At 42.5% G+C, this 23433-nt stretch overlaps 3 protein-coding genes across 11 annotated transcripts in view; all 3 read right to left on the bottom strand.

Annotated features, from left to right (window-relative positions):
* Window positions 1-759, bottom strand: part of LOC110404881 (haloacid dehalogenase-like hydrolase domain-containing 5) — a 12014-nt gene extending 11255 nt beyond the window's left edge. Inside the window, exons 1-2 of the mRNA XM_021409648.1 lie at window positions 656-759; window positions 83-348 (exon numbers count right to left, since the gene is read on the bottom strand). Of these exons, the coding sequence (XP_021265323.1) occupies window positions 83-348; window positions 656-759 (370 nt within the window). The remainder of the gene's footprint in view (window positions 1-82; window positions 349-655) is intronic.
* Window positions 2313-13455, bottom strand: ISY1 (ISY1 splicing factor homolog). 2 transcript variants are annotated; one of them, XM_021409318.1, is made up of 11 exons: window positions 13328-13455; window positions 13171-13193; window positions 12295-12346; window positions 10969-11034; window positions 10228-10270; window positions 9956-10068; window positions 9148-9265; window positions 8499-8621; window positions 5777-5883; window positions 4633-4719; window positions 2313-3109 (listed from the first exon to the last, which is right to left on the bottom strand). In XM_021409318.1, exons 1-11 carry the CDS (start codon window positions 13328-13330, stop codon window positions 3002-3004), a joined length of 843 nt encoding a protein of 280 aa, XP_021264993.1. In that variant the 5' UTR covers window positions 13331-13455; the 3' UTR covers window positions 2313-3001. The 2 variants fall into 2 exon arrangements, with proteins under 2 accessions (XP_021264993.1, XP_021264994.1); XM_021409319.1 differs by having other exon boundaries at window positions 10969-11071; window positions 13328-13387.
* CNBP (CCHC-type zinc finger nucleic acid binding protein) overlaps window positions 14507-23433 on the bottom strand; it is a 71361-nt gene continuing 62434 nt past the window's right edge. For 3 of the 8 annotated variants that reach the window (XM_021409327.1, XM_021409325.1, XM_021409324.1), the window contains 4 exons: window positions 16985-17104; window positions 16605-16700; window positions 16222-16423; window positions 14507-15572 (listed from right to left, as the gene is read on the bottom strand). In XM_021409327.1, coding sequence (XP_021265002.1) covers window positions 15455-15572; window positions 16222-16423; window positions 16605-16700; window positions 16985-17087 — 519 coding nt within the window. In that variant the 5' untranslated portion in view covers window positions 17088-17104 and the 3' untranslated portion in view covers window positions 14507-15454. The remainder of the gene's footprint in view (window positions 15573-16221; window positions 16424-16604; window positions 16701-16984; window positions 17105-23433) is intronic. The other 5 variants (XM_021409331.1, XM_021409330.1, XM_021409329.1 and 2 more) reach the window with 3 other exon arrangements.

Here is a 23433-nt window from a genome sequence, read left to right as displayed (position 1 = left end):
GGCAGAGCCCGCCCCGCCCCGAGCCGCGGGGACGGCACGGGAAGCGGCGGCGCCGGCAGCGGGGTACGACGCGTTTCTTTACCAACGCGGGTCGAGTGTTCGGGCGCTTCGGGAATCAACGTCTTTTGAAGAAGAAATAAGCGCGGCGCATCCAAACGCGGGCACTGCGGTACCTGGATGCAGGACCGGTGCTGCGGCACGAGGAGCCAAGCACCGCGCGCCCTCAGGCGAGGGCTGCCCCGCAGAGCGCTCCGCTCCCCCGGCTCTCGGCTGGCTCGGATGGAGCCGTTCCGCTCCCGTCCAGCAGAATACCCCGCGCAGCTCTTCGCCCAGCCCCGCTGCAGGGAGCTGCAGGGAGAAGCGGAGCCCCGGGGCCCACGCGGCTCTCACGCAGAGGGCTGGGAGCCGCTTGCAACCCGCACCGCCGAACAGCTGGCGTGAATGAAACAAGGCGAGTGCATTGCTGAAATGCAACAGCACGCAAAGAGCGCTGCAGAGAACAGAACAACTCGAGCGCTACACAGGGGTTATTCCCTCACAGTCCAGGCCGAGATCCTGCACAACACAGAACTCTGGAACACAAAAGCACGTGTACAACGATTACCAGCACCCAGGCGCAGTCAAAGCGGAGCTGCTGCAGCAGTGGTAGAGTTACAAGGCCACTACATCCACATCTCCAAGTACAGCTGCACGCACAAAGCAGCACTTAGCGCAGAGCACCGTTCCATTCTCTAAGCCAAACTGCAAGTTCAGTGTCATGGCTACAGCAGCTCCCAGCCCGGACTTCCCCAGCAGCCTCACAGCCCGTGAAGGCAGCAGAGCTCAGGTACTGCTAGAGGTCACTGCTGAGGAACAATGACTCCACCATTTGCTGCCTCAGACGTGCCAAAAACTGAACACCACTCATCATCCAGTGCTGCAGTGAGCGTCTGGCAGCTTGCACTGCACAGCTCCATACTGCGTTTTTATACAGACACTCCATTTCTGTGTTGGCCAGTGGAGATTAGCATCTGCCTCAAAGTCTTCTCTGCCTCAGTATACTGGTCTTGCTCAGGGCTGTGAGCTAATCCTTTGAACATGAATACAGTTACTGCCTTGCTCTAACTTCTCATTCTTTCTGCTCTTTCATTTTTATGCCATTTCTCATTACCACTTTGTCCGATACATTTGTCCTTCCTTTTTCTTTCATGCACACGGTGACACAGGAATCAACCACAGGCGTGCACAAACTCCCATACCACATCAGGCCATAAAAGCTAGTGGGTTCCCCCCCCACAAGTCTAATTTAGTTACCTGCAGAGCACAGCTTAGTAAATGTACAGCAAGACTTGCGTTTTTCTTACAAGTACTCTTCCACTAGAAGAAAAGCAGTTGTTGTACTGAACAAAAAGAAGAAAGTACAGACTACTAGGAGCACGGCTGCAAATGGGCTGTTGACATGCAGGCTTTAACTCTAACTTTTTGGCAAGCCTATTTGGCAGTTCCAGTTTGCTTTTCATTTTATACTTGTTCCCCTTTTTGGCACACTGTGGTTTGTTGACCAACTCCTGAAGCACGGTGAGGACCTGACAGACTGCCTGCCACCTCACAGCTCCAGGAACTTGGCGGCTTGGTGCCGGGCAACAGAGCCTTGAGCTTCACACACCGAACAATCTCATAGGGGAAGTACACTACTCTGATCCAGGATCACCAGCCCACAGGCCTGCTGGCACATCCAACATGGAAGGATCCGTTTTTTCATCTTTGGTGGCCAGACAATTCAGGGAAGGAGCTCTGGGAAAAGAGTTGTTTTCCACAGAGTACAGACAGCCTGCAGATACAGAACATTCACTTCTATAAAAGCGAGACCAGAAACCACTCAAGAGGCAGCAGCAAAAACCAAAGAACGGTGTCAGAAAGATGCTTGCAACTCAGAGCACACCAAACTAGAGTCAGAAACATATTAGTTTGCTGCTTTGTTACAACAGAGCTGAATTAGAAATGAAACAGAAATAGAAATAAAAAGCAATTAGGAAGTCCATAGTCCTCGGCACGGTTAGTTGTTAAATACTACATTCCATAGATAGCACTTCTACTCCTGGGCTGTACAATTTAAACTTTTGTTCATTCAGACCCACACAACAGTGCTGGTCACTGTAAGACCCTAAGCAGGCCCTCTGCTCTGCCCTGCCTCTTACCACAACACACAGGCTGGGAGCAGCAGGGGATGCACAACTTCAAAGCACTGCATGTCTGACTGTTTACGATCCCATTCTTTCACTGTGATTAAGGAGAGAACATGATCCTTTAAGCTAGAATGAAACAAGACACTGGTCTGTACAAAAATTTTACTAAAAATGTTTGAACAAGCTATTGCAAAGATGCAAGTATTTACAATAGCTGCTGAAATATCCAGCATTCAGGCAATTCACACAAGTGTGGCTATAAACCATAAAAAATGGCAACAAATTTAGGCATATTACGTGTCACATAAAGAAGCAAATCAACTTCAAAGCCGCTCATAAGATCTGCCCATCGAGTTATTTCCAAACAGGTTCCAGGCTATTCTGCCAAACTAACCAGGCATCAAAGAGGAAGTTACTTCTGGACTCAGGTCAGCTAAAGACATGAGAAAAACGTGTACACTTACAGTCAGGACACAGATGGCAGAACCATCAGTCAGATTTCTCTCACGGCTTGTAAGTCACCTGGCTTGCTGCTCTATCTGTAAGAGGCACCACTGCACAGAGCATTTCACAAAGTGAAAGGACTGAAGACTGTTTACTGAAGATGCAGAGATCACGTTAATCTAGGCTTGATCTTTCTCAGCACCAAAGTGCAAGTCATCCTAGCAGATAAAACAAAAAGGGTGTTTTTCCTTCTACAGGAAACACTGTAATTTAATCACAACTTACTCTTTATATTCACGGGGACTTGCAGAGCTTAAATTAGTTGCTGCCAGAATGCATGAAACAGTTGGTTTGGGATAGATTATATAACAACAGGACATACTAGTGCAATGTTATAATCCTAAAAGTCTCTTTGCTTCCTCACTCTGTGCCATCAGGGTTTCACTAGCATACTTCTGAAGAAGCTCCATCTTCTTTCTCCGTACAAGAGCTTCCTCAATCTGAAAATATAAAAACATGAAGACATTCAGCTTAATGGAGATGCTGAAACCAAGAATGTGCAGATATTAAGGAAGAAATGCAAAAGAGGCAGTGACAGAAGCTTGTACTAGTAAAAAATTAGTGGAACAGAGATGAATCAGGAATATCTTCTTTAATATTCAAATGTTCATGGAAGTCAAAAGAAGCAACACAATGGACATCTTTATTTCAGACCTCTGCCCCTCCCCTTTTTAATGAGGAAGTTAGCTGCAACTGCAGTTTAGAATCCAGAATGCAAAACCCACAGGCATAAGGCACGGAATGATTTGACGCTTAAGAAAAAGATTACATTAACTACTGTCTAACTAGAAGAAACTGCTACGTAAATCAATGGTTAAGTCAAAACCAGTCTTCAGTCTCAGTTATGCTCTCTTCATTAAGAGAACACCATCACTCAGAAATGTTTTCAATCGCTGTTCCTCCCTTTACAGCTTTGACAACCCATTAAAAATATTTTGCTGAATGGACAGGATCTTGACTTCACAGCAGAATACAGCATTGTAATCTAACAAGATGACAGTAGGTGATAAAACAGCACAAGCCATCTGGGTGACATCATGGCATACCTACCAACACACATATAACAACTGCCGAAGGTTTTTGACTGAGTTACGTATCAAGCTACCTGTCACAGTTAATGGAATATATATCCTACAGCGATGCCAGTCCGTAACTGTCAATTCAAGGTCACGCCACCAAAACCATTTTAGGTAAGTGAGGGCAAACTCTGCAATCTAGAACTAATTGCTAAATTGAAAAAAATAGTTAGACCATCAGCAGAAAAGCATAGTAAAGATCTGGTGGGAAACTAGGGTTATCCTGATCATAACTGATTAATAATTGATCATAACTGACCGTGACCACGTGCTCCCCTCAGCAAGTTTGCTACCAACACCAGGCGGAGTGGCGTGGTCAAAACACTGGCAGGAAGAGATGCCATCCACGGCTTGAGAGGTAGACCTGTGCAAACCTCATGAAGTTAGTAAGGCTAAATGCAAGGTCCTGCACATGGGTTGGGGCAGTCTCAAACACAAATACAGGCTGGATGATGCAGGCTGGATGATGAGGGGAGCGAGAGTAGTCCTGAGGAGGACATGGGTATTGGTGGACAAAAAAGTGAACATCAGCTGGCAATATGTTCTTGCAGCCCAAAAAACCAGTCATATCCTGGGTTGCATTCAAAAAAAAATGTGGCTAGAAGGGAAGTTTGTTCTCCCCCTCTATCCTGCTCTTATGAGACCCAACCTGGAGTACTACATCCAGGTCTAGTGCCCCCAGAATTTTATGATTCTGTGATAAGTTTGAATGTGTTGTAGTGTTATGTGATATTTATGACTGTTTTGGAAATTCTCTGACGGAGATGGTTATAGCAGTGGTACCTTATGTCTGGTCAATTTCATAGTATTTGCAAAAGGAGTAAACAGCTACAGAATAAAATCACGGAAGGGGCACATCCCTGCAGTTCAGTTTTCTGATGTCTTACCTCCTGTTGAGACGGCACTGGAACATGTGCGATAAATTTCTGTTGGCCTTCCTCACCTTCTTTTTCTTTGCCACCTTCCTCATCAGACTAAAAAAAAAAAAGCCACATCAAGTTTGTTTTCTGAAGTCAAACAGTTCTGCCAGAAGGAATCAAACAGAAAATGAATGGGGATACAAATGCAGGATGGAGGTGAATAGGACCAAACAACAACAGAACATGACAAGCATCAGATTTGGATCTCAGGCTCTTTTAAATTTCCAGGACCGTTGCTTCTGTTCTTCATACAGTTTTTTCTCTTCTGTGGAAGTAACATGAACCTAAAGCCACCATCCCCTCCTTTTCCACATGTCTCTGGCTGCCATAGCAAAGCTATAAACAAAAGAGGAGCTAAGCAATCAAGAAGAAAGTAAGAGCCTCAAAAATAACATGCCATTTCACTGTATAACTGTACTGTCTCTTTCTCACACCTGAGAGCTGGGTTTATGAATCATGAGATAACAGCAACAACACCAGACACCAAAGGAGTGATCAGTTTGAACGTATGGACTACCTTTTTTATTCTAGCAACAGACCCACTTAGGTACGAACTGAGCTATAAGAACTGGTTCTCAAATCCCTTTCACAAATCTCAGGAATGCCCTTTGCTACCTTTAGGTGCAGGGAAAATAAAGAAGCAAAACCATGTCACAGCAATGACTGCACCATCAGCAAAGCCTTGTATCAGGATTTAAAGTACAAGACAACCCCGGTTATAGAATGGTTTTGCTGTGCAGTGACAGCATGAAATTTACTACACACAAAACTACTTGTATTACTACTAGTGTAGATCATACTTAAAGCATGACTCAACAGTGTTCCATTAACCTTACAAATACCAGCAGTCCAGGCAATGACAGTTAATCATAACAAGGTCTGAGCTGTTTGCTATTTCTCATTCTAGCAAAACACCCTTCTTAGCCACCAGCTTTCATCACCCTCTACACTTAGACCAAACACACTCATCTATTACTAGACAGGGACAAGCAAATAGGAAGTTAGGCAGAACTCAGCAGCAGCACAAAGATTTTCAGCAAAATAACTCTTCTATGAAGGAGGGAGCATAGAAGACAAAAAAAAAAGTAACATCCCCTCAGCCATCACATACCTCATCATCGACAGCGTAGATATTTACTTCCTCCTCCTCCTCTTCATCACCTCTCGCAAGCCTTGCCTCTCTCTCCATTTTCCATTTTTCCACTGCTTCTGCTATAACTGTTTAGCAAAGGAAAATGGCAAGTGTATCTGAGAGCAACTTAAAGCAGCATGGTCCAGCTGTAGCCACAGTTTCCTCCACAGCTGTCCTTCAACAACTGCAGATAGAGCTCCTTTGATTTGTCTCCTATTTCCAAAGCTTTTTCAACAGACTTAAACTTCTCAGTTAAATCTTCTGCATCAGAAACACACCTTTACTGTAATCCTTGATGTTAGTGTTGTCTGAGCAAAACCCAAAGTAAGGAATCATTATGCTGGCACAGTGATAATGTGGGAGACATTTTAGAGGCCAAGTGTCACGGAAAAACTATTGACCTTCTGAAGAGAAAAACAGGGTCACGTGGCCAGGCTAAGGCTAAGTGACTCAGCTCCATAGCACATCAGTGGCTACAGGAATGCTGATTACAGCATAGTTAATTAAATATGATTATGAGCGATCACCCACATAATTCACTTTCCTTTCATCTCATAATACATTTATCTCGCTTTGTAGCATGAACCAAATTCTAACCCGTTCCTAGCTAGGATGTTAGGTTGCTCTATCTTTACTATGTAAAAAGCTTTTAAGAGCTCTAATACAAGTTTAAAAAAAAAAAGCTTCAGTGATATCACAAGTGCTTAAGAATCCTAGGGAGGAGCAAGATTAATGCAAGCAGGCAGTAGAAATGCCTACAGCTATAGAAGTCAGTAGTCATGCCCCCTTGGCTCCCTGAGTAAATATTAGAATGCTCTCCTTAAGAAAGCAAAATCTAAATCACATTATGGTGCTCTGTGTGGTTTTCATAACAGAAAAGCTATACAAGTTAAGAAGTTTTTTTCAGTACTTTCTTTAACAACAGCTTCACTCTTCTGATCACATGGTGAAAGTCACAAGAACTTAGACAGCAAGGGACCCCAAATAGATTTTAGAGAATGTGTATTAATAACACCATAAAAGACAGACATTCCTTGTGATCTGCCTGAAAGATAAATTCAAGGTTACATTAGCCACATTAACTTTAGCCAAGACTCTTAAAAAGATTTTTTCTGCCTTCTTCTTTCATTTTCATGTATCGGTTCTGCTAGAATCTCTAGCCTTAATATTTCAAGTGGCACAATCACCAAATATTTTCTTAAATAGCCACATTCTTAAATAATTCTTAAATAAAGATCGGTATGAATTTTCTTAAATAACCACATGAATGCAGATGGGTTACCTCTACTGCCTGCAATGAGCAGGATATGCAAGATGAACGCAGAGCGGGACACCCTGCTGGGAGTGCTGCAACACACAGCTTCCCTTCCTATGGTACCAACTGCCCACAAGCCACCTACTGTTCATCTGGATTAAAGTCCCAAGATATGGTGCAGGACACTGATAAGTGGAGCATTTCTTTTATTCACTCTTCCTCCTTGTCCTATAAATCCAGGCAATAAGGGACGATCTCAAATAGGTGATACTATGAAGACCTTGCCATTGAAAAGAGCTACGTATAACAAGCAGATGACTACACTAAGAGCCACTGGGTATTGACAGCAATTACAAGCTCAATTTATAATCCTTAACAAGTTACTTCCTGCAGTTTTGTTTAAACTTTTTTCCTCTCTAATTCTAAAAGAAATGAGGACCTGCCTACAGTTGAAGCTTTAGTAGAAGGTAATATAAAACAAACAGGGAGGAATTAGTAACAAAACGCCAGGATCAGTGACTGTTCAGCAGAAGCACTGGAAGAAATACTTACAAAACAGCTAAGCTCTTAATAGTGTTACACTGTCTTCCTTAAAGCCACACAAACACCAGAAGAGGGGAAAGTGAGCTGGATTTTAAAGAGGGTTCCAAAAACTCAACTCCTAATCCTGATGTCTTTACTGAGCAAGTCAGAAGGAACAAAGCTGGACAGTAAGCTAGCAGGCATATGAATAAATATCATCTGTTGAGCAAGTTTGTGTTTCAAAGGAAAAAAACGACCACAGGCATGTTGAAGTTCCAAGAGCTGACACCTCTGTGAACAAATCAACATAGGCCATCCAGATTTCAGGACTTCCAGAAGGCCCCCTAATATCTCTAAGAAAGCTTAGCAGCTCTGTGATAGGGAGGAAGAACACAATACAGATAAATAACTAGCTGAAATTGAAAACAGACTGTATGGTCAGTTTCACTAGAAAGGGAGACAACTTCTTGACTTCCATAGATGTCCCTGCTGCAATCTAGTCTTTTACATGCTTCAGCATGAAAAGGCAGAAATGAAAAATTTAGCTTCAATATTGAATCATTTTTTAAAAATAATTTTAAAAAACATGTAAAGATGAGCACAAAAAAAATAAATGTCAGATCTTGTTACTTAACAAGATAGAAAAAAAAAAGTATGGAGTTACTGTTTATTTCAGAACTGTAGGGCTCTGTGTGGAAATGGGTCTCTCTAGGGTGAGAGGGTGCTAGATCCAGAATCAGAATTTCTAGAGAACGTTACCATGAAGTAACATACAAACCCAGTAAAAAATGTGAACGTTACTTCAAGAAGAGTTAAGAGCTGCTTCTCTCTCCATTAGAGGTTACAGGAATATTCTAGTGTCTACATATCTTATTTTCAGTAAAACTCAATGATTATTCACGTTGGATTTTGAATCTCACATACCTTTCTTCTCATGTTCCTGTTCCAGGGGCTCTAGAATACCATCATCTTCATCCCTGTAGCCATAGTATTCTGCATCAATGGATTTCATCAGTTCAGCTCGAGTTTTCCGGGGTGGTGGGAGGGCTGAAAGAACACAACTGTCATTCTAATAAGTCATTCTTGACAGTTTGCAGTACATTTCTGGTTCTTACCAACCTCACAGCAACTACAGCTACCTCAATAAGCTAATAACCAATGAATTATTTGAACTGCTGACAGTGTCAGGAGCACTGGTATTTTATTCTGTCCTGCAAAAACCCATCTGAATGCAAGACTGATACTTCTTATTGCATATTTCCCAGTCTCTGGCAACTCTGTCTTCCTTTTACTTTTTTTCCCCTTCCCTATCCTGGAGTCCCCATAGTTAGCAAGATTACCATACTAAACAAACTAGAAAACTATCCTGAACTCCTGCAGATAATGTAGTATCTCCCATAAATTTTTTTTTGGCAGATAAGAAAGAGTTGATTCAGCAGGCCTGCTAACTAATTTTCACTCATTTCTGACAGGATACGCAGTTACTAGCATTTCCCACGTACTACAGTAGACGTTTTGCTCAAGACCTACTACTACACAGACTCATACTTGGGAAGAGTTTATATTTACTTACGCTCCTTCTCAAAAAGTTCTCTAACTCCTGGCAAATCCTTTGCAGCTCCAAAGTATTTGTACCCTCTGTTTCCTGGAACTTCTTTCCCTTCATGATCTAACATTCTCGGTCCAATTCTCTGAAAAACAAACAGTTAGTTGCTTTGTTTTATTCCTCTTCCGTCTTGTATTTCCTGCTTTCCTGGGCACCTTAACAGGACAAAAGACTGAGGAAACAGATGTGCTATATCAGTTAAAACCACCCTACAAGTAAAATGCCCTCATAGCTCATTTTAATATACCACCTACTTCTACTAGAAATCACACAGTTACAATGACAAAGTAAACCATGAAGGGCCCATACCCGATTCACCTTGAGAAAATAGCTAAAGCTCTTTTATTCTCTGTGCCAGTAGATTTAGCTATCCCACAAATAAGTACCGCTACATCCAACATTAAACACGCAGTCGGTGCCTTGGCAAGAGAGAGTTAGTCTCATTATTTTGTTTTTAGCAGTAACAAGGTGACTCGAGTGAAAATCTTTCTACACACTAATGAGGTGCAGAACAGAAAAACCAATGCTTACTGATGGATAAAATCAGAACACTGCTGTTAACTCTTAACAGAAAGGTAAGATCACTTAAACTAGTGTTCCAAAGGGAACGTCAAATTTGCTCCTCGCAAAAACAAGTATGTTAGAAAAAATATTTAGAGACTGAGTTAAATTCCTCTCTAGTAAACACTGGACAAGTAACAAACATTGAACAGATTTTTCTCATTAGTCACTTGTAAGCAGAAGAACTACACAGTAGAAAATAATCTACACTTACAGCATAATCAGGACCTCCTAGCTCCCTTATTCTGACTTCCCAGTGCCCTTTTTCCCTCAGAAGTTTGTTTATTTCGTCGTTCAGGTCCCGAATTCTGAATTCACCTAATCCAGCTATTAAAGGGAAAAAAGACAGTAAATTAAGCAGCTTACAAGAAGCTCCAGAATACTTCAGAATTAATCCAACTCTAAGCATACAGCTCACATAGAATACCACTACTTTAACTGGTTAGGACTACAGATTCAAACAACATTTTGTTAGAAAAAACTTACCATTTTGAATCTGTGCCACTTTCTTGGAAATCTCCCCAATGATCTAGTTAAATAAGAACACAGAAGTGAATTTCTTAGTAAAGAAAAGAAAATCTATCCCCAACTAACTAGAAAATCTAGAATGATCCTTCTAGAAGTTGTTTTGATCCAAGAAGTGGATCTGAGCCTAACGATTTCAAATATCAACATTTTAGTCAGACAAACCTAGTACCTTAGAGGCTGAAAATACATGGAACTATTTTACAGCAGTAATCATTATCAAATTCCTAATAAACATTTCCAGCAACTTCACCTTTGACTTTTCAGGCAAAGAAGGGCAGAGAGGACTGTCTGACAGGCCAGTCAGCCTAACCACGGCTCCCAAAGGCTAATGGGACAAATCCTCCCAGAAGAGGAAAGACCCAGGTGCTAGATGGGAACAGCCAGTGTACAGTTTACCAAGGGATATGTCCAACCAACCTTCATTAAGAAGGTATACAAACACTGGCACAGAGGCCCAGAAAAAGCTGTGAAATCCCAATCCCGTAAGGCATTGAAAACTCACTTGGACATGGTCCTCTGGGCAGTTTAATGTGGCTGTACCAGCTCTGAACAAGTGTGGTGAATTACATCATATTCCAGCCTAAAGCATTCCGAGATATAACTGCCAGTCCGAAACATTTAACACTTCTGTTTTAGACAGCCTGCTTACAGAAGTTCAATCTGCTACAGAAATACAAAAAATCTATAACTTCACATTACCTGTCGTCTCCATTTCTCAGCTTTTGGCAATTCATTACACTCTGATGCAAGGAAAGGTCTTCGTTCCTGTTTGTCAAAAAGCCACATCCAGCAAAGCTTTAACCTAGCAATATAGTTACAGCATTTCATGCACACTTTACCACTCGATTAGTCCCAAGCTATGTTACCAGCCTCCAGTACCTTCTGCTCCTACCCATTTTCTATAAGTGGAAAAAATAACTATTTACAGATCTGCCAAATTAAACCATCAAGAATATTACAATATACTTAATTCAATGTTATTCAAAACAAAACTTGTCACCTGCTTCTTCATATCACTCCGCAATACCGTTCTGCAAAAATAATATTCCATTTAAGACAGCTGCTATTGACAATTTTTAGCATACTACCATCTAAATAAAACCCGCTGTTTTCCAAGCAGCTATTAATTTCAGGCCTTTCCTTCTCAATTGCTACTATCTAAATGCTGTAACTTTTCTCCAAGATGACTTCATTTTACTGTCTCCCCACTATCATTCATCCAAAATATCATTTTCCTAATCATTACAATCCATTGATTTGCATGCACAAGGTAATATTTCATCTTATTTCCAGGACTCTGCACAACTATTTTCTCCCTTTCCATACAATACTTTCACAAGTTTATCCTTTAACATCGGGCAGTTATTTACAGTTGCAGACATCATGTGTTGGTTTAGTAACACACCAGTGTCGGGTCACATGCAAGCCTCGAGTTCAGAACGATGTTGAAGGTCTTGTTTCAAGATTATTATTATTATACCAACACATGGTAAGATTATGAGAAGGACTTTTCAACCTTTTCTGGGAAAATATCCAAGCAAACGCTGTGATTATAATCAGTACAAGTAAGTGTACGTGCATCGACTTCTGTAAGTAGTTGCAGAAGACAGATCTCAAAAGATCATTTTCTGCCCAGCACACTGCCTCCAGCTATTGTTACTGCAGCTTTTTAAACTACTTGATATTCTTCCTAAAATATTACATAAAAAGGTAAATGATGTCCAGTCTTCCCCCCCCCACCCCCCCATCAGCCCAGACAACATACCTCTCAAACACATACAGGCACAAGCTTCTAATCAGCTTATTTAAGAAAATTCTATTCACCATTTTTCTTTGGTCACACTGTGAAACACGGTTCCTACATGAACCACTTTCCAGATGACAAACATCTAACTCCTATACAATACCTGTGTCCAGCATATGGACCTTCTGGAAGCTGTCACACAGGTATGGACACGGCTTGCATGCCACTCTTGATTAGAGCTAACAAAGCTGTAAGGCTGTTTGTTTGTTTTTAAATCATACCTTAACTTTTCCTTCTTCAAGCTGAGCTTGACGAAACCTTGCCAAGGCTGTCCTAAAAATTAAAACAAAAACAAAAACCAAGGGAAGCAAATTTTACTTTTACACATGTACACTCCAACAGTAGCAAGCTGTGCTGTGGACTTCACAAGGCTTAAACATCCATTTACTAGTTCTTCTCAGCAGCAACTCTGTCAACGCTAGAAATTCTCAGAGGTTAACTTATTTGATAAACACAAACTCTGGCAAGAAATGAATTAATTTTTCTTTTTAGCATATTTTAGCATGTTAAATATTAACAGGAAAGGACGTCAACAAGTTATAAGCACAAGTATAAAATTCAATTAGCATCAGTGAGGAATGCAGCAATTTGTAGCCAGCTTTGTTAGCATTAGTATTTTGACTCTCTCACAACTGAGCAGAGACTATACAGGCCCCATTTTTTTTTTTTTTAAAACACAGACGTTTAGTAGTTATGTTAAGAAGCACAAAACAACTGAGAGAGCAATTAACACCTTTTCTTTAACTACATAACTGTACTCGGCATCTGAGCCAATTACGTGGGCTCCATCTACTGTTCAGGAACAGAGCTGCTGCCAGAACGCGCTATCACCATTTGGTTCAGTGCCGTCAGATCATCGTAATACGTGCAGCTAAGTGCTGAAAAGCGCCGTCAGGCTGGCAGTGCTTTAGAACAGGTCTCTGCGATGTTGGCAGCGCCGTTCCTGACCCACGCAGGGCGTCAGGACTGAGCTCCGGAGCCCGCAGGGCCGAGGGACGCTGCCCCGAGGCCCAAGCGAGCAGTGCATGTACCGAGGGGCCCGCTGCGGGGAGCGAGCACAGGGCCCTGCCCCGGCCGGCAGCCCCAGCCGTACTCACATGGCTTTCTCCGCGTTCCGAGCCTGGAAAAGAAAACAGACGCGTTACTCCAGACGGCGCCCGGCCGCTTCCCAGGCGCCCCTCGCTTCCCATCCCCTCAGACGAGCACCCAGCTCCAGGGCAAAGGACAGCAAGGGGGCCGAGACCCCGCACTCACCATGGCTGCAGCCGGCCTCGCTCCGCCACCTCAGGAAGGACCCGGAAGAAGACGCACCGTCACCCCGGAAGCGGAAGTCCTCCTAAACGCGAGCGCGCCTCAGCGGGTTGCATGGCGGCAACGGCCTCCGCTCCGCGCCTCGCTCTAGTGCGCGTGCGCACCCCGCTCGGCCGTCTGCTCCAGCAGCGTCACACCGCCCCACCTGCGCATGCGCGGCCCCGGAAGGGAGAAAGCGGCCCGGACGCGCAGCCGGGCTCCTGCACCCCGGCGTGGTGTTACAGCGCGGCTTCTGTACAGAACTCGCAGGGAAGGGGGGTACTCAAGCACAAGAAATCTGAGAAAAGCTTTTCTTCCACATACTGAGGTGCTTTCCTTCAGAAATGCGGGTGCGTTTTTTTGCAGGCATTTTACTCGCTGCAGTTCAGCCCTCTTGCACAGTAAGTGCCATTTACCACGGACTAAGGTTGTCACAGGGAACATTTCCTTCATTCCTTCAACACGACCCACAACTTTTAACGGGAAGATCCACACAGGAGCTCCCGCACTCTGCTGTACCAACCCTGAACACCAGCACTCCGGTCACCAGGTGTCTCCTGAAGCCGTGCTGCCGGGCCTTACCCCGCAGGCCGCGGCTCGCCACCAGGGAACACTAAGGGACCTGGAAGCGGAAGGTTTTCCTTCACATTCCCAAGGTAAACAACTGCAGCCCTCAGCACCTCCTGCAGCTGCCTTCCAGCGAACCACTGAGTAGCCATCACTTCTGCCCACGTTCACACCACGTGCAGAGACATACTGCACTTAATGCCAGCTCTTCAAGTGTAACTTCATAAATATTTTGCAGAACAAAGTACGGAAACAGCACGTACTTGTACTTCTCAGCCTTTTAAAAACTAGTTTGGGTGCTGACATCCGAAGGCTGAAGTGTTGTAGCACACCATGAAACTACTTCAGATTACATCTAAAACACACTGTTCCTTCAACAACTGGTGTGCCTTCAGCACTGTCAGAACAGAAGAAACGCTTCATCCACATCAGCAAAGCAACAAGGCCAAGCGCCCCAGAGAACATGCAATCCACAGGCAGATCAGCAGCCTGGAACAGGGCCTGCATATTTACAGTCTGATGCTTCAGGACAGAAACACAGCATAAAACGGAACAAACGAGAAGTCCAAACTAAACTTTTTACACCTCCACATACCCCTTTTTAATATGTTATTTTGCACTGTGTACATGAAAACCAAAAATAAACGAAGAATTTTAGCCAAACTCCCCTTCCTCCTCCAGCTTTATTGATAGTTTAAAATTACATTTTCTATGTTCTAGGACTTCAATTGCTTTTACCATCTTACTTTAAAAACTGATTACAAGCAAATGAAACTCAGTTGTCTAAGTGATATAGTATACAAAAATAACATCTTGATTTCTGTGAAAATGCATTTATTTGCAACTCCTGAATAGCTCCAAATTGTATATGCTATGAGCACTGATGTCTGGGTTTCAGATTTACTTTGAAGTATTTATTCAAAAGCTTCCCATTACGTTCTGTTTCTCCAACATGGACATTCACTGACTGAATTACTGTTATTTTTAAGTTTATTCCTGATTTCTCTCTCTCTCGTGGCCATTAACAGGCATGTGCATCTTGTTTATTTACTCCCACTCAGCTATATGCTCTAGGTAGGGCCTGATACAGATATTACTTGGTGTTAACAGCTACTGAGGTCAGACAATCCAAGGCCATTGTAATAAAATTAAAGTTATGAGGAAGTTCAGACACTTCCAGAATTTCTTTTCTCCTGCATAGGATCACTTCCATGTAACCCAGAGAGGGTTTTGCTGGTCTGACTCAACTCTTCCCACTCATCAATCCCTATTCACCAGTGGCACGGAAAGGGGGTTCTTTAACAAAGCATTATACATAACACCTCTACCAAACTAAACATAAACATTTTTTGTAGTTAAATGCAGAAAGTTGATTTTTCCACCCCTTTCCTCCTTTTACACGGCAAGTAAAGCTCACTGGCCTGGGAGTAGCCTCTATCTGCCAACCTTTGGCCAGTGAAGAGGATTCAGAGAAAAATAATACAACCATCAATCAGAAAAAGGAGGGGCGACAAAGGAAAATAATTAGGCTGTAGCTTCAATTGTGCATTCCCGTGCAAGGTGCCCTGACTCGCCGCAGCGATAGCAGTTGACTTCACTGGTCTTGCTGCAGTTGATGGCTACATGGCCAGTTTCACCACACCTGGAGGGAGGGGGTAAAGAAAACAAAAAACACCACTTTAAATCAAACTATCCATTGGTTAGTCAGAAAAGCAATCCTACTCTGCCAAGTGCATTATCTACTGAGGTTGTGTGCAACACTAGCTCTGCACTCAAGACTTCTGCTTCAGTGTTCCAGTGTTCTTAGACATGAGGACTGTTACCACCTTTAATGAGAGCAAACCACTCCCCAACTGATCAACTCAGTCATCACTGTGTACGCTAAAGATAAGAGATTTTTACTTATTTTTGAAGTAGTGTAAGATTCTGCCTGCTCAGATGTTTCTCATGTCTGCAGTTTAAACTCGTTTGGAGCATAACTACTTTTAAAGTAAATACATCAACTTCTCCCTTCCCCTGCAGAGGAAAGGAATCTTGCTAGGAGTGCAAGATACAGCACTCACAAACACAGTGCAGTTGGTACATGCCTCTGTTCACTGAACAAGCAGGATTTTGAGGCTGGCTTTTCAAACTGATTTAACAGCCTTCAGTTTTGAATATCAGTAGATGCTTTTTTCGACAGTAAGCTACCCTCCAGGTTTGAAGCTTGGTTTCCTCATCTAAGTAAGACAAAGAATGCAGCTATCACTTTGGGTACAGTTTGCAGTTTCACCTTTTCTCTCAGCTCTTACCTATAGCATTTCACTTTGGTGCAGTCTTTTTGAATGTGTCCAAATTCTCCACAAGAGTAGCATTTCTGCTCGTCTGCATGGTCACAGTCACGAGCCAGGTGGCCAGGTTTGCCACAGTTGTAGCAGCACTGCTCTCTCTCCCTCTTCGGCTCCTTGCAGTCCTTCGCAATATGGCCACCTCTACCGCAGTTATAGCAGGCTTCCACAATAAGAAAAACATACCAAACAAGACTATAAAACCTTGGTTAAGTGAAGTGTAGCATGCTTTTAATGAAGGACTTTTGTCCGTTCCAACTAATTATGATGAGCATACAACATCCTTCTGTTCAACCACAGGCCTCCATCCACATAATTGAAGAGAGAGAATATTTATTGATACTTACCATCCTCCTGAAGATCACAGTCCTTGGCAAGATGGCCAGACTCACCACAGCGGTAACAGATGTCCGGGAGAGATGAAGACATGAACTGGAAGCCTGCTTGATATGGGTAACAAGAGAAAAAAGGCTTAAGAATGTTCTTAACTTCATCTTTAAGAGTCATTCAAGGACACTGCCAGCTGAACTACTGACAGATTAGGTTCAGTCTCAGAAGCCCGTGGAAAAAAAAAAATAAAATCTCACAGAGTTAAGAACTAGCTAAGTTCATTAACAAAATCAGTATTACTTCTTGACAGACCAAAGGCTATTTTACACACTATTCAAAGCAGCCAGCCAGAGAGATCTTACTGTACAAATGAACAGAAAACCCAGCAAGAAGTTACCTCTGCCACGGCTTCTCATCCCACGACCACGGCCAATCCCAGTAGGGCACTCCCGAGCCCAATGGCCAGTGCGTCCGCACTTGAAGCATTCATTGCTGCTCATGGCTGCAGATCACCTGCCTAAGGGAAAAGAAAAAAACACAAAACAAAACACATTTTTAGAACATTTTCCCCCAATCAAACGTTAAAGTAAGAACACTTAGAGGTTTCATACCCTCCTAACTTAGGGAATGAAAATGAAACAGAACTTAGAGTTGAATTTTCTTCTACAGTATCTGTCCAGTAGTATTAAAGCCACAGCAGGAGACAGGATCTCATTTCAGGAGTAAGTTTCTAACTGGTCAAAACCAGTATACTAAACAACTTCTCCTTTAATCAGTTTTCATAGCCAGTCTTCACTTTCAATGTTTACAAAATGCTGAGAAATGGGTAGAAGTGCATTTCTTCACTACTGTTTTAACAGTGTCATTGTTGCTCTCTCCTTTAGCAATTGCCTCTTCTTTATCACTCAGTTAAGCTCAAAAGCCAGCTACTTCTATCTATGAATTATTTCTTCCTGGTAGTCGTTACATTTCTCATGGGAATACATGGCTGGCAGCTACTACATTTATTCACTAATCAAGCTACATTCTAGAAGCTCCCTGTAAGAATAAGCCACAATGCAGATGCACGAAAGACTACCGTTCTTTCGCAACTGAAAGAGCAGTTCTACCTGACCGGAAGAATCCCCATTTCTCAGTTTATCTCAATATATTAACTGACAGTTCAGAGCACATACTTCACTCTTCACTCCTCAGTTTACACGAAGGAAAATGTTTAAGACATCTGGCTCCTTAAGAGACATCAGACACTGGCCAGATATCTACCAGGCTAACTTGGAAAACATCCTTAGAATGCTAGGGAAACATCAGATAGGCATGCCTGTCCATGACAGTATGAACCACTTTTGCCCATATTGGGGAATGAAGGAAGGTGGTTCATTGAGCAGGAAAGTCAGTCTGCCACAGACCAGTGAGCAGCAGTTAGGATGGGGCAGGTTACACAGATTGCAATCACAGTACTTTTACCTTCCCCCCCAAGGTGTAAAACAATTAGGCAAGGCTTCTAAAACTAGAAACAAAAGACCAAGTTAGATATTTAACTGGAGCCTAATTTAAGTTTAAAGTACATTAATTTAGAAATTTGCATATTAAGCTTTGCTTTCATGAAGTCTCAAACTGCCTGGATGCTTACAGCCTCTCCCAATTCATTATTCTTAGCCTAATTGAAGTACAACTATTAGCTGTATGTTTGTTAGCTTATCTGATCTCCGGACTAATTCTCCTATAACCCTACAGTTTATCTGTGTTACAGAATGCATTTTAAAATCAAGTTCAATACCAGAACAGTAGAAATATTATTTGTATGTTCCCATGGGGACACTTTTAAGTAAAACACGAGAACTTAGTATTATGACCAGAAATACCAAGCTTAAAAAAAACCACTCCAACATCCCAAATCACCAGGAATACAAATACACAGTATCTTGAAGAAAGCCCTTATAGAAGCAGCAAAAACATGTGATCTCAAGAAGGAATCAGAACTAGCACTCCAGCATTTAGACACACTACGTCCATTTAAGATCTGAACATGAATTTTTGTTCAGTTATTTTTAACATACTCCAACGAAGAATGGATTACTATGACTTTCTGGCCACTCCTCTCTCAAAACAGCTCCTTTCTCTTCCATCACCTTCTACATAGTGAGCACCCATCTCTCCCACCACAGTAAAAGCAGAAGAATTTAAAATAAAAATGCAAAGCTTCATATGTGGGATTACAGAAGTAGCATATATCTTCCAGCTGCTCTTCAAAATGAAACTCTACAGTAAAAGGATGCAAACAGATGTTAAGAATAAAACAACTAGTTGCATGAGTGCTTGAGATACTATAAATACTTTTCTATATGTAACCCAGTCTTTCCACATGCTAGCAGGTATTTACTGCTCCATCTCGGTGTTCAAAGTTTCAAACTTATTAGGACACCCAAAGGTGAAGAGCTCTCTCTTATGGTGGCAGCAGCTGGCACTGTGTGCCATTGTTTATGCTTGTTTTCATAGCAACCATGTTGACACAGCAGAAAACACAGGCAAAGCCAGCTGCAGGAGCTGGTCTCAGGCACCTCAATACTTGATGCTGCTTTCCATTTCCAGAGGGACAAGATGGAGCCTCCAATTTGTATACTAAGACAAAGTCCTCACCCAGCTTGCAACTCTCACAAGTCACCACATTAGAACACTACACAATAGGAGTTGGCATACTATTTTGAGCTAAATTTTAAGAATGGTTTGAACTGATCTTTACAGACTGAAGTAGCAATTCCCGGAGTATCATTCAAACCATGCACTTGAGACTTCAGCACGAAGTGACAGGATTGAGTATCCCCAGCAGTTACCTGCATATCTAACATCATCAGTCAAGTTGACATGCAGTAAGAGAAGTGTTTTATAAGGTGAACTAGATAGACATCCTTACGAAACACCACGGAAGTTCTTCAAACAGGACATGTCGTCAGCCTACAACTCCTTTACCAGTTAACAATCAGCACAAGGTGCAAAAAGCACAGTACTCACTGCTCCAGAGGAATTTGAGAAGTACTTTTACATCTGAACCCAACTTTTAAAATACTGCTTCAAGAGAAAAACTCTTTTCCTCTGGTATTTATCAAACTGGCCAAGATCAGGCAAACCGAGTGAGGAATCCACAGAAAGACAAGTCTGCACAGCTTGAACAAGACAGACATCCACCTTGCAACCTTACTCTTCAAAGGCCTGCTTTTTTCCCTGAACTCTGACACCTCTGAAGGTTACAGCTGCCATAATCACAATTACAAAGCGTATTACTCTATCCTCAGATACTTCAAACATATGAAAGAACCTAACAGTTTGCCTGCATTTCTCCTCAGCAGTATTTTTCATGTTTAATGTTTGTGCTGTTCTTGAAGATCTGAAACTGAATGCAAGTTCACCTGCTAGAGGTGGATTTAACTAATACTAGTTTTAATTTACCCTACGTTCTAAGAACCAGGACAAAGTTCCTCAACAATTTAAACTTTTTAAGAAGAGTTACAATTTAGTTTTCAGATTAAGCCAGGCACTTTTAATGAACAGTATCCAGAAAAGGCCAGTTCAGAAGACAAGTCCTTAAATGGATACCCTTCAAGCAGTTTGGACACCACTTCTTGATTACTTACGAGACAAAAAATAAAGTTAAAAAACCACGCAAGTTTAAAGTTCTCCTCTATTAGTCACTACTTCTTCATGGATTCACCACAGACTAGTTCTCAGCAGTTCCTTTTCCTTTTATCTACCAAGGCCACCTTCAATGACCCTTCTGCGCCAAGGCAGTTTGCTCAGGTTGTTTTCACTCAGTCACATCTATCAATGCTTTCTGTAACTCTTAAGCATTACACAAGTCAACTCCCCCATCAGCTTACATTCCAGAACTACTTTTCCCCCTCCTTTCACCACACCAGAATCTAAACAGGAAAAATAAAGTGAAGAACTACAGGCTCATCTAGCTTATCTGAAACTGGTCAAATTCTGCAAGACAGATCTGATGAGGCAATGGTTCAGTTAAAATTCCAGAACTTCAAAGGAAACAAAGTCAAATAATATCTTCCTGCTAAGGAAAGAAGGCAGACGTTTACCAGAACTCATTGTACAGACACCCTTAGCTGTCGTTTGAAGCTGAAATAATCACCTTGCAACTATTCAGTGAATCCTATTTACATTAGACTTGGTTCTGGATGACCACCCTACTACTGGAGCTGAAGAGCTGAGAGGCTCACAGATCTGAAGAAGTGTTACTGCAGCGGTTCCCTACATTAGATTTGAGACTCTTCTGACTGTAGCTTTAGCACCAAACTTTGATGTGATGAACTCTGATGCTTCTGTCAAACTGCACCACGGATCACATTCTTCTGAGGCTTTTCAGTTAAAACACTACTGAGGTGCTCTCAATCTCCAGGCTTTACATACACACTCAAATTTCCCAGTTTGAGTCAGCAGCTCAACTAGACCAGATAACGGAAAGAACTACCACTAAGCTCTTCTGTAATGTTCCTTTTTCTATGGCTACTGCTTTCTCAGTCGGCACCTAGAGTCGGCTCTAACAACAGATCAAAGTAAAACTAACTTGGGCTCCTCTGGTAGTGAGGAAGCTAAGTTTCCCACTAACCAAACCCTGTTCCAATTAGGGAAGCCAAGCACGTTTCCGGCAATACTCCAGTGCCAAACACTCCAGTTATCTGCAACCCCCAAAATTAATTGACACGTTGAAGCTAGAATTTATTCAGAACCACCCTGATCAATGCAACAGGTAGCATAAGTTTCACCTTTTGATATTAGCTTTTGCCACACGGAAAAAACCCTGCAAGTTTTGCGTAACACAGGCAGCAGTATTTTTTATTTTTATTTTTGCAAAACCCAGCTCTTTGACATTATGGCAATAGAATTGTCATGTGGGAAACTACTAAGGAAGAAAGATCAAGTTCACAGAACGAATGTCTCCCACTCTAAACACGTTCCCCTTTGCCTAATTTAGGGAGCCCTCATGAAAACAATTTAACATGTATGTACTTAAGAATTGCCAGTTAGTATCTTCTCTGTCCTTTACATGCACTCCAGATCACATTTCGTATCATGAAAAAGCCATGAAACACTGAATAGTAACTCCTGTCCAGGACTGTAATGTCTCTTAGAAATGAATGAGTGGTCCCTTCTGTACAAGCACTGGTTAATGTAAGGGATGGACTAAAACAGGAAGGAACATACTGCTACCATCACTACTACTTGGAAGCAGCAGAAAACTGTTGCAATGACAAGCAACATGTATTACTCAAGATTCCTCTAAATGCTAGCAGACCCTTAGAATTCAACATCTTGCTAACAGTTCAAGCTGAATGTAACAGGCAATTATATTCGTTATACTTACCAAATGCTCCCTTTGATCTACAAGCATCACATCTGATATTAATAGGACTGCACTCCTTACAAGGACAGACTAGAGAGAAACCACTAACCCCTGTATACTTGAGACCTCTTTGGCCACCACTGTTAGAAACCACTCCTTTCCATGCAGGCTACTGGTGACCCATCTACTGTACTAAAACATGGTAAGCCAGCCAGAGCCCACCTGAAATGTTAAAAACCCTACGCAATAGCAGGCAGACCTCTGCTTTTCCAGAAGATTAAGAAATAGAAAGGAATACTAAGTGCTAGCATTCAGCTTCAGTGGAGTAGTCAAAATATTACTTATTTTAAATAATAACTACCCGTGAAGGATTTTATTTCCCTAAGAAAAGTGTCTGGGAATTCCAGAACTCAAGACACAATACTGCCATGGCAACTCCTCAGTATACATTTAGTTGAAATTCCCCACCTGTAACCCAAAAACACGCTAGAGGATTTGGCAGTGCCTCAGCCTCCACGTTTTATTCTTATTAGGAAAGATACAAAATTAAGTATTCTGGCACCAAATAACAATAGTTCAGTTCTCAAAGGAAGTAGCTTGAAAGTTCCAGAAAACCAGAAGCAGCAGAAAGCGGAGCTCTTCCTGCCTATCTGTGCTAGTTAGTTGTACAGGTATGACACACAATTTACCAAATATGTGTATTTCTTCCCCTTTTAACTGTTATTGCTATTTGGACAAAGTTTCAAACTTAAGAAAAGTGAGCAGTATCACTAACGTACAATATTAACAAAATTAGTTAATGGGAATAAAAAACAAGGGTAGGTTAAGCATGGCACTAACACGGCAATTAAGCAGCCCTGGCAAATTCATTGAACCATTCCACTCAGAGGACTGGCATGGCATGGCTACCCTAGGTCATTCTGTGCTGAGGAAGAAAAGATGGAGCAGGAAACCCTCACGCTTTGTAGAGAAGGGAGCTAATTCGGTGCTGAAATTAACGCAAAACATACTATTACATTTAATAATTCCTAATGACCATTCTGGATACTGAATGAGTAACAGCGGTTACTTGAAAACTATGTTTGACAGGAACTTAAAAAAGAAAAAAAAAAAAGCAGCTCCACTGGTTGGTGCTCTGTAGATGTCACACTCTGTTTTTCCTATCCATTTATAGGTCCCGCTTGGATGTGCAGCAGGCCACCGTCCGCGCCTGTGGTCGGAGACCCAGAGTTGCAACACCTCGACCCTCAGCCCGCGGCAGCCCAGCACGTGGGGAGCCACGTGGTGCGCCGGGCCGAGGCCCCGCTACCTCCGCCAGCCTGCCCCGTCCGTCCCGGCGGAGCGGACTTCGGGAGAAATTTAAAGAGACAGAAAATCGTTAAAAAAAACAGAAGCGGTTTTATTCCACCCACGTCCCGCCGGCCCCGGGGCTCACATTACCCGCGCTGCCCCAGCGCGCAGCGCCGCTCCCGGCCCGCGCCGCCCGCCCTACCCCC

Source organism: Numida meleagris, chromosome 11 (assembly GCF_002078875.1).
Source record: "Numida meleagris isolate 19003 breed g44 Domestic line chromosome 11, NumMel1.0, whole genome shotgun sequence".
Lineage (NCBI taxonomy): Eukaryota > Metazoa > Chordata > Aves > Galliformes > Numididae > Numida > Numida meleagris.
Note: the sequence above shows the minus strand (reverse complement) of the source record. Positions and strands in the feature narration are given on the sequence as shown.

What these genes read in the sequence shown, in the direction of transcription:
- ISY1 (XM_021409318.1), bottom strand. An exon ending in CGGAACGCGGAGAAAGCCAT is followed by an intron (nt 12,347 to 13,170) that starts GTGAGTACGGCT and finishes TTTAATTTTTAG; the next exon opens with GACAGCCTTGGCAAGGTTTC. An exon ending in TCTACGCTGTCGATGATGAG is followed by an intron (nt 4,720 to 5,776) that starts GTATGTGATGGC and finishes TTTTTTTTTTAG; the next exon opens with TCTGATGAGGAAGGTGGCAA.